At 38.4% G+C, this 11,260-nt stretch overlaps 1 protein-coding gene across 2 annotated transcripts in view; it reads right to left on the minus strand.

Annotated features, from left to right (window-relative positions):
- LOC115157603 (twisted gastrulation protein homolog 1-A-like) overlaps positions 1 to 10,414 on the minus strand; it is a 43,542-nt gene extending 33,128 nt beyond the window's left edge. For both annotated transcript variants that reach the window (XM_029705990.1, XM_029705989.1), the window contains exons 1-2: positions 10,103 to 10,414; positions 4,841 to 5,104 (exon numbers count right to left, since the gene is read on the minus strand). In XM_029705990.1, coding sequence (XP_029561850.1) covers positions 4,841 to 4,993 — 153 coding nt within the window. In that variant the 5' untranslated portion in view covers positions 4,994 to 5,104; positions 10,103 to 10,414. The remainder of the gene's footprint in view (positions 1 to 4,840; positions 5,105 to 10,102) is intronic.
- Positions 10,415 to 11,260: the final 846 nt, after the last annotated feature.

An 11,260-nucleotide genomic window follows, 5' to 3' on the forward strand; every position in this document is an offset into this window, starting at 1 on the left:
CTCTCACTAAAGGCATCAGTCATACCAAAGTTATATTTCAATCCAAACTGTTTTTTTAGTAAATTGGTACAAATGTCTCATCCTATGTTCAAAAAGGGCCTTTTTCCCTATATTCAGATTACACCTGCCCACTTTTGGTTGTTTGAAAAGGAAATAATCTCCAAAATATCTTTATTTTTTAAACAAGCCTTAGAAAGTTGGTTGCATTTTCAGTTTAATCCACCTGAAAAGACAGAACAAATAATACAACAAATATTGTGGTTAAATTCAAATGTAGTAATTGATTAAAAAAAACGGTATTTTTCGAAGAAATATTTAAAAAAGGTATAATTTTTGTGAATGATATTATAAATAGGACTGGTGGAGTGATGTCACACATGCAGCTAACACAGACATATGGAAATGTCTACTCTACCCAAAATTACAACCAATTAATTGCAGCATTACAGCAAAAAAATGGAAGAGGCAAGTAGAAGGGGAAAAAAGTAAGGAACTTGTATGTCGGCCCTGTATTAAAGAACATAAATTGTTAAAGAAAAATGTGATAAATAAAAACATATACCAATTTCATTTAAGGACCAAAAAACTGATAGCTGTGTCAAATAAATTGCAAAATAGTTGGGAAGAGATTTTCGATGTGCCCATTCCATATTCCATGGCACATGGTTTATGAATTGATACGCAAAACAACGCCGGATTCAAAACGTAGAATTTTTCAATTTTAATGACTATACAAAATTCTTGCAACCAATAGAATGTTATATATATATGGGGGATACAATCTTCCCAGCTCTGCAGATTCTGCTGTGAGGAGGCAGAGTCATTAGATAATTTATTCTGGTACTGTCCATATGTAGCTCGTTTTTGGTCAGTCCAGGAATGGCTGAAGTATTGCAACATTTGCCTAGAACTAACGCTGCAGATAGCAATACTGGGTGATTTGAAAAGCCATAGTCAATCAATCAATAATATAATTATTATTTTAGCAAAAATGTTTATTTTTAATTTACAATCTGTAGAAGCTATGAGAATAAAAAGGTTCAGTATTTTTGTGAAGCATCACAGCACAGTTGAAAAATATATGGCAAATAGAAATCTGAAATGGATGATGTTGAGAGAGATGGGAGGGGTTGAATGGAGCTGAAGGGTGGGACTAATAACAAGATAACCAATGTAAAACATACAGGGTCTGTAAAATGTATATAGGTTCAGAACTTTTGTGAAATAGCACAGTTACAAATATAAATCAAACTGGATGGACATCAGAAATAGAGGAAGGACTAAAAACAAACAAAAAATAACTATTGTAAAATAGACTGTGTCTGTAAAATGTGTATAAAATGAATAAATTGAAGGTAAAAGCCGAAGTGTTTCTTAGTTTACTCCAATTGGGGGATCGGTGGTAGGGTTTGCGGGGAATAATAATAAAGGTATATTCTTTAAAAAAGTATGTATGTCTATATAGGTATGTGTATGTATATATGTATATATGTGTATATGTATACATGCGTCATGTATGGATATATATATTTACCCAAAAAATAAATGGGGGATTGGAAATGATGCAGACAATTACATTGATGGAAGCAACAATCTTTCCACAATATTAAGCTGATCCACATAAATAAAATAAAAAAAAACAGTACACTTTAGCTTGAAATGAAACCACTTTCTATCAAAATAATATGTGAAAATGTAGCTAGCTAACGCCAGACTATCTCACCTGTATACATCATCATGCATGATGGACTCATCTAATACTGTTAGAGACATATTTCCCTCAGATTACACAGACCCACAAATAATTTGTGATCTGTTGCCACAAGAAAAAGGCAACAAGTGAAGAACAAACACCATTGTAAATACAACCCATATTTATGTTTATTTATTTTCCCTTTTGTACTTTAACTATTTGTACATTGTTACAACACTGTATATAGACATAATTTGACATTTGAAATGTTGCTATTCCTTTGGAACTGTAATGTTTACTGTTAATTTTGTACATTTTTTTATTGTCCATTTCACATTTGTTTATTATCTATTTCACTTGCTTTGGCAATGTTAACATACTGTGCATTCGTAAGGTATTCAGACCCCTTGACTTTTTCCACATTTTGTTACGTAACAGCCTTATTCTAAAATTGATTAAATCTGAAACTTAAATATCACATTTCCATAAGTATTCAGACCCTTTACTCAGTACTTTGTTGAAGCACCTTTGGCAGTGATTACAGCCTCGAGTCTTCTTGGGTATGACGCTACAAGCTTGGCACACCTGTATTTGGGGAGTTTCTCCCATTCTTCTCTGCAGATCCTCTCAAGCTCTGTCAGGTTGGATGGGGAGTGTTGCTGCACAGCTATTTTCAGGTCTCTCCAGAGATGTTAGATCGGGTTCAAGTCCGGGCTCTGGCTGGGCCACTCAAGAACATTCAGAGACTTGTCCCGAAGCCACTCCTGCATTGTCTTGGCTATGTGCTTAGGGTCATTGTCCTGTTGGAAGGTGAACCTTCGCCTCAGTCTGAGGTCCTGAGCGCTCTGGAGCAGGTTTTCACCAAGGATCTCTCTGTACTTTGCTCTGTTCATCTTTCCCTCGATCCTGACTAGTCTTCAGTCCCTGCCGCTGAAAAACATCAGCACAGCATGATGCTGCCACCACCATGATTCACTGTAGGGATGGTGCCAGGTTTCCTCCAGACGTGATGCTTGGTTTCATCAGACCAGAGAATCTTGTTTCTCATGGTCTGAGAGACTTTAGGTGCCTTTTGGAAAACTCCAAGCGGGCTGTCATGTGCCTTTTACTGAGGAGTGGCTTCCATCTGTCCACTCTACCATAAAGGCCTGATTGGTGGAGTGCTGCAGAGATGGTTGTCCTTCTGGAAGGTTCTCCCATCTCCCCAGAGGACCTCTGGAGCTCTATCAGAGTGACCATCAGGTTCTTGGTCACCTCCCTGACCAAGGCCCTTCTCCCCCGATTGCTCAGTTTGGCCGGGCGGCCAGCTCTAGGAAGAGTGTTTGTGGTTCCAAACTTCGTCCATTTAAGAATGATGGAGGCCACTTTGTTCTTGGGGACCTTCGATGGTGCAGAAATGTTTTGGTACCCTTCCCCAGATCTGTGCCTCGACACAATCCTGTCTCGGAGCTCTACGGACAATTCCTTCGACATCATGGCTTGGTATTTTCTCTGACATGCACTGTCAACTTGTGGACCTTTATTATAGAGAGCTGTGTGCCTTTCCAAATCATGTCTAGTTAATTGAATTTACCACAGGTGAACTCCACTTTGGGCTCCTGAGTGGCGCAGCGGTCTATGGCACTGCATCTCAGTGCTAGAGGCGTCACTACAGACCCTGATTCGATTCCAGGCTATATCACATCCAGCCGTGATTGGGCGTCCCACAGGGCGGCCCACAATTGCCCCAGCGTCGTCCTGGTTTGGCCAGAGTATGCCATCATTGTAAATAAGAATTTGTTCTTAACTGACTTGCCTAGTTAGATAAAGGTTAAATAAAATAAATAAATAAAAATTGTAGAAACATCTCAAGGTTAATCAATGGAAACAAGATCAATTTCGAGCCTCATATCAAAGGCTTCACTTTGTCATTATGGGGTATTGTGTGTAGATGAATGAGAAAAAAAAGATTTAATTAATTTTAGAATAAGGCTGTAACGTAACAAAATGTGGAAAAAGTGAAGGGGTCTGAATACTTTCCGAATCCACTCTATGAGGGAGTACTTAACACTAGGGTAGAGAGGAATACTTCATATGTAGTAGTACTTAACACTAGGGTAGAGAGGAATACTTCATATGTAGTAGTACTTAACACTAGGGTAGAGAGGAATACTTCATATGTAGTAGTACTTAACACTAGGGTAGAGGGGAATACTTCATATGTAGTAGTACTTAACACTAGGGTAGAGGGGAATACTTCATATGTAGTAGTACTTAACACTAGGGTAGAGAGGAATACTTCATATGTAGTAGTACTTAACACTAGGGTAGAGGGGAATACTTCATATGTAGTAGTACTTAACACTAGGGTAGAGAGGAATACTTCATATGTAGTAGTACTTAACACTAGGGTAGAGAGGAATACTTCATATGTAGTAGTACTTAACACTAGGGTAGAGAGGAATACTTCATATGTAGTAGTACTTAACACTAGGGTAGAGAGGAATACTTCATATGTAGTAGTACTTAACAATAGGGTAGAGGGGAATACTTCATATGTAGTAGTACTTAACACTAGGGTAGAGAGGAATACTTCATATGTAGTAGTACTTAACACTAGGGTAGAGAGGAATACTTCATATGTAGTAGTACTTAACACTAGGGTAGAGAGGAATACTTCATATGTAGTAGTACTTAACACTAGGGTAGAGGGGAATACTTCATATGTAGTAGTACTTAACACTAGGGTAGAGGGGAATACTTCATATGTAGTAGTACTTAACACTAGGGTAGAGAGGAATACTTCATATGTAGTAGTACTTAACACTAGGGTAGAGAGGAATACTTCATATGTAGTAGTACTTAACACTAGGGTAGAGAGGAATACTTCATATGTAGTAGTACTTAACACTAGGGTAGAGAGGAATACTTCATATGTAGTAGTACTTAACACTAGGGTAGAGGGGAATACTTCATATGTAGTAGTACTTAACACTAGGGTAGAGAGGAATACTTCATATGACAATAATCTTCATGCTGTCTACATGTAGACATCTTTAAGGCAGCTTGGGATGTTGGTTGGTGTGGCTAAAATGTCAGGGCAGAATTTTTGTCCCAGTCCGCCCCTGCGCGCGCGCACACACACACACACACACACACACACTTCACCTGTATGAGACACTTGCTGACATCCGAGGCGCAGAGGGCCTTGTTGCAGGCGCTGGTCTGAGACGGTTCTGATAGGACCAGGAGGAGGAGGAGGAGGAGGAGGAGGGGGGCAGCGGAGGCTGAAACCAGAACATACAGCTGACCAGGCCTCATCCTGACGGTCAGCTAGTAGGCTGTACTCACACGCCTGGAGGTCCGGTTGTCTCCACACACACACACAGCAACACACTGTCCGTATGTCTGTCTGTCTGTCTGTCCGTCCACCTGGGTAAACATAAGAAAAATGGTGTCAGTGCTGGGAGGTGGGATGCCTGTGTGTGTGTGTGTGTGTGCTTAAATCAATAAACACAAGCAGGTCTACAGACATTTACCAGACAGACAGACAGACAGACAGACAGACAGACAGACATTTACCAGACAGACAGACAGACAGACAGACAGACAGACAGACAGACAGACAGACAGACAGACAGACAGACAGACAGACAGACAGACAGACAGACAGACAGACAGACAGACAGACAGACAGACAGGGAGGTCTATAGACATATACCTACAGACAAGGAGGTCTATAGACATATACCTACAGACAAGGATACATTTGATTTGAGAACAGACAGAACACAGACAGAACTTAGGCTGGGTTTCTGTACAGCACTTTGTACTTTATAAATTTGATTTGAGAACAGACAGAAGACAGCTTTGAATGTGCTCATAAAATAATATGTTGAATTTGAATTTTCTATAACAAGAGACAAAAAAATGATATATGACAACCTTTATAGGGAAAGATAAATGTTATATAAGTTCAATAACTCAAAGAGGATTGATTTGAAATACAATCGTGCTGCAACACATGGATAATAATGAAGTCTATATTTGATGTAACAAATAACAATTTCTTAGCTGTGATGACTTGAAATATGTTGTGTTTTTCATCATTTCAATATATTGTAGTTGCCTGCAGGAAAACATCTGTCCTGAATTGACATGCATTATTTTATAACAGGAGTTGTTTGACCAACGTTAGTCATTTTTCACAACGGACAGAGGAAAAGACCGTTGTTGAAAACCACAAGTTAGTAATTTCGTTAATTTCACTGAAACCCACAAGTTAGTAATTTCGTTAATTACACTGAAACCCACAAGTTAGAGTCGTTTTGTTAATTACACTGAAACCCACAAGTTAGAGTCGTTTTGTTAATTACACTGAAACCCACAAGTTAGAGTCGTTTTGTTAATTACACTGAAACCCACAAGTTAGAGTCGTTTTGTTAATTACACTGAAACCCACAATTAGTTTGTTAATTACACTGAAACCCACAAGTTAGAGTCGTTTGTTAATTACACTGAAACCCACAAGTTAGAGTCGTTTGTTAATTACACTGAAACCCACAAGTTAGAGTCGTTTTGTTAATTACACTGAAACCCACAAGTTAGAGTCGTTTTGTTAATTACACTGAAACCCACAAGTTAGAGTCGTTTTGTTAATTACACTGAAACCCACAAGTTAGAGTCGTTTTGTTAATTACACTGAAACCCACAAGTTAGAGTCGTTTTGTTAATTACACTGAAACCCACAAGTTAGAGTCGTTTTGTTAATTACACTGAAACCCACAAGTTAGAGTCGTTTTGTTAATTACACTGAAACCCACAAGTTAGAGTCGTTTTGTTAATTACACTGAAACCCACAAGTTAGAGTCGTTTTGTTAATTACACTGAAACCCACAAGTTAGAGTCGTTTTGTTAATTACACTGAAACCCACAAGTTAGAGTCGTTTTGTTAATTACACTGAAACCCACAAGTTAGAGTCGTTTTGTTAATTACACTGAAACCCACAAGTTAGAGTCGTTTTGTTAATTACACTGAAACCCACAAGTTAGAGTCGTTTTGTTAATTACACTGAAACCCACAAGTTAGAGTCGTTTTGTTAATTACACTGAAACCCACAAGTTAGAGTCGTTTTGTTAATTACACTGAAACCCACAAGTTAGAGTCGTTTGTTAATTACACTGAAACCCACAAGTTAGAGTCGTTTTGTTAATTACACTGAAACCCACAAGTTAGAGTCGTTTTGTTAATTACACTGAAACCCACAAGTTAGAGTCGTTTTGTTAATTACACTGAAACCCACAAGTTAGAGTCGTTTTGTTAATTACACTGAAACCCACAAGTTAGAGTCGTTTGTTAATTACACTGAAACCCACAAGTTAGAGTCGTTTTGTTAATTACACTGAAACCCACAAGTTAGAGTCGTTTTGTTAATTACACTGAAACCCACAAGTTAGAGTCGTTTTGTTAATTACACTGAAACCCACAAGTTAGAGTCGTTTTGTTAATTACACTGAAACCCACAAGTTAGAGTCGTTTTGTTAATTACACTGAAACCCACAAGTTAGAGTCGTTTTGTTAATTACACTGAAACCCACAAGTTAGAGTCGTTTTGTTAATTACACTGAACCCACAAGTTAGAGTCGTTTTGTTAATTACACTGAAACCCACAAGTTAGAGTCGTTTTGTTAATTACACTGAAACCCACAAGTTAGAGTCGTTTTGTTAATTACACTGAAACCCACAAGTTAGAGTCGTTTTGTTAATTACACTGAAACCCACAAGTTAGAGTCGTTTTGTTAATTACACTGAAACCCACAAGTTAGAGTCGTTTTGTTAATTACACTGAAACCCACAAGTTAGAGTCGTTTTGTTAATTACACTGAAACCCACAAGTTAGAGTCGTTTTGTTAATTACACTGAAACCCACAAGTTAGAGTCGTTTTGTTAATTACACTGAAACCCACAAGTTAGAGTCGTTTTGTTAATTACACTGAAACCCACAAGTTAGAGTCGTTTTGTTAATTACACTGAAACCCACAAGTTAGAGTCGTTTTGTTAATTACACTGAAACCCACAAGTTAGAGTCGTTTGTTAATTACACTGAAACCCACAAGTTAGAGTCGTTTTGTTAATTACACTGAAACCCACAAGTTAGAGTCGTTTTGTTAATTACACTGAAACCCACAAGTTAGAGTCGTTTTGTTAATTACACTGAAACCCACAAGTTAGAGTCGTTTTGTTAATTACACTGAAACCCACAAGTTAGAGTCGTTTTGTTAATTACACTGAAACCCACAAGTTAGAGTCGTTTTGTTAATTACACTGAAACCCACAAGTTAGAGTCGTTTTGTTAATTACACTGAAACCCACAAGTTAGAGTCGTTTTGTTAATTACACTGAAACCCACAAGTTAGAGTCGTTTTGTTAATTACACTGAAACCCACAAGTTAGAGTCGTTTTGTTAATTACACTGAAACCCACAAGTTAGAGTCGTTTTGTTAATTACACTGAAACCCACAAGTTAGAGTCGTTTTGTTAATTACACTGAAACCCACAAGTTAGAGTCGTTTTGTTAATTACACTGAAACCCACAAGTTAGAGTCGTTTTGTTAATTACACTGAAACCCACAAGTTAGAGTCGTTTTGTTAATTACACTGAAACCCACAAGTTAGAGTCGTTTTGTTAATTACACTGAAACCCACAAGTTAGAGTCGTTTTGTTAATTACACTGAAACCCACAAGTTAGAGTCGTTTTGTTAATTACACTGAAACCCACAAGTTAGAGTCGTTTTGTTAATTACACTGAAACCCACAAGTTAGAGTCGTTTTGTTAATTACACTGAAACCCACAAGTTAGAGTCGTTTTGTTAATTACACTGAAACCCACAAGTTAGAGTCGTTTTGTTAATTACACTGAAACCCACAAGTTAGAGTCGTTTTGTTAATTACACTGAAACCCACAAGTTAGAGTCGTTTTGTTAATTACACTGAAACCCACAAGTTAGAGTCGTTTTGTTAATTACACTGAAACCACAAGTTAGAGTCGTTTTGTTAATTACACTGAAACCCACAAGTTAGAGTCGTTTTGTTAATTACACTGAAACCCACAAGTTAGAGTCGTTTTGTTAATTACACTGAAACCCACAAGTTAGAGTCGTTTTGTTAATTACACTGAAACCCACAAGTTAGAGTCGTTTTGTTAATTACACTGAAACCCACAAGTTAGAGTCGTTTTGTTAATTACACTGAAACCCACAAGTTAGAGTCGTTTTGTTAATTACACTGAAACCCACAAGTTAGAGTCGTTTTGTTAATTACACTGAAACCCACAAGTTAGAGTCGTTTTGTTAATTACACTGAAACCCACAAGTTAGAGTCGTTTTGTTAATTACACTGAAACCCACAAGTTAGAGTCGTTTTGTTAATTACACTGAAACCCACAAGTTAGAGTCGTTTTGTTAATTACACTGAAACCCACAAGTTAGAGTCGTTTTGTTAATTACACTGAAACCCACAAGTTAGAGTCGTTTTGTTAATTACACTGAAACCCACAAGTTAGAGTCGTTTTGTTAATTACACTGAAACCCACAAGTTAGAGTCGTTTTGTTAATTACACTGAAACCCACAAGTTAGAGTCGTTTTGTTAATTACACTGAAACCCACAAGTCAAGTTAGAGTCGTTTTGTTAATTACACTGAAACCCACAAGTTAGAGTCGTTTTGTTAATTACACTGAAACCCACAAGTTAGAGTCGTTTTGTTAATTACACTGAAACCCACAAGTTAGAGTCGTTTTGTTAATTACACTGAAACCCACAAGTTAGAGTCGTTTTGTTAATTACACTGAAACCCACAAGTTAGAGTCGTTTTGTTAATTACACTGAAACCCACAAGTTAGAGTCGTTTTGTTAATTACACTGAACCCACAAGTTAGAGTCGTTTTGTTAATTACACTGAAACCCACAAGTTAGAGTCGTTTTGTTAATTACACTGAAACCCACAAGTTAGAGTCGTTTTGTTAATTACACTGAAACCCACAAGTTAGAGTCGTTTTGTTAATTACACTGAAACCCACAAGTTAGAGTCGTTTTGTTAATTACACTGAAACCCACAAGTTAGAGTCGTTTTGTTAATTACACTGCACTAACAGTAGATTTAGCCTACCTTTCTTTTTTCTTTTTTTTCCCTTCTCTGCCTTTTCTCTACCTCTTTCTACCTCTACCTTTCCTCTACCTCTACCTTTCTTTACCTTTTCTTTACCTCTCTCTACCTCTCTCTACCTCTCTCTACCTCTACCTCTACCTTTCTCTACCTCGGGACAAAACGCTCCCTAGAACCCCTACCTAACGTTTTCCTCGCACGCACAACACCGATTCATCAAGTAGCAGACGCCACAAAAGAGTCAAAACGAGATGATTCATATTTACCGTTACAATGGTTTCCAATCCTTCGTTTGTCCTTCCGTTTGATTGACGGCTGTATCCCGTTTAAATCCAACACAACGTCCAAGGATGAAACTATGCCGTCTATAATATTAATAATAACGATGCAGTCGGAGGGCGTCCGTTTCTCAGCCACAACGCCGCAGAGAGTCGGGCGTCTTAAAGATACAGCGTCCGTTTTAACGCGTTGCAGAGTAGACCAGGAACTAAGCAGTTAGTTGGACTGGAGACGGCTGGCAGGACCAGTAGTTCAGGCAAAACGAAGAGACACAAATCAGTGTGGCGTGGACGGGGCAGCTCTTCAAGATAACAGAAACCAGCCACTCAGGGGCCAGGAGGAGAATAAATATAAACGAATTTTACTATAAAAAAAAAAAACGATGCATGTGTTCAAAACACTCGTGTCTCGTTTCACAATATTGTCAAGTCAGAGTCCAGATAATATGGGCAACTTTGAATTGATAAAATAATAATTCCCCAATGTGCTCACTGACTTGTAATTTATAGAAACTAAACCACTGAGTCAAACCTTTCCCCCAGCCATACAACTCTCCACTGGGCAGCTATTTGTTATTGTAGTCATTATCGGGAGCAGTTCCAGCTTAAGGTGCTCTTTAGGTGTGAAAGGGGCCAGAAGCCATCAAGTAGCGGTATGACAGCCTAGACCGGCCAAACCCGGACAACGCTAGGCCAATTATGCACCGCCCTATGGGACTCCCAATCACAGCCAGTTGTGATACAGCCTGGATTCGAACCAGGGTTTCTATTGTAGAGGAAGGTAGGCTATCTAACAACTCAGTATGTGACAGATCCATCCAGGCATAATGTCTGGTTGAACCCACTTATAACAGATTCATCCAGGAGTCGGTATAATGTCTGGTTGAACCCACTTATAACAGCAATCAACTTGTTCTCCAACTGGCCTTGCTGGTTAAATAAAGGTGAATAAAACATACCTTAACATAATTTAAAACAGGAGATGATTGTGGACTACAGGAAAAGGAGGACCGAGCACCACATTCTCATCGACGGGGCTGTAGTGGAGCAGGTTGAGAGCTTCAAATTCCTTGGTGTCCACATCACCAACAAACTATCATGGTCCAAACACACCAAGACAGTCGTGAAGAGGGCACGACAAAACCT

This window comes from Salmo trutta, chromosome 21 (genome assembly GCF_901001165.1).
Source record: "Salmo trutta chromosome 21, fSalTru1.1, whole genome shotgun sequence".
Classification (NCBI taxonomy): Eukaryota; Metazoa; Chordata; class Actinopteri; order Salmoniformes; family Salmonidae; genus Salmo; species Salmo trutta.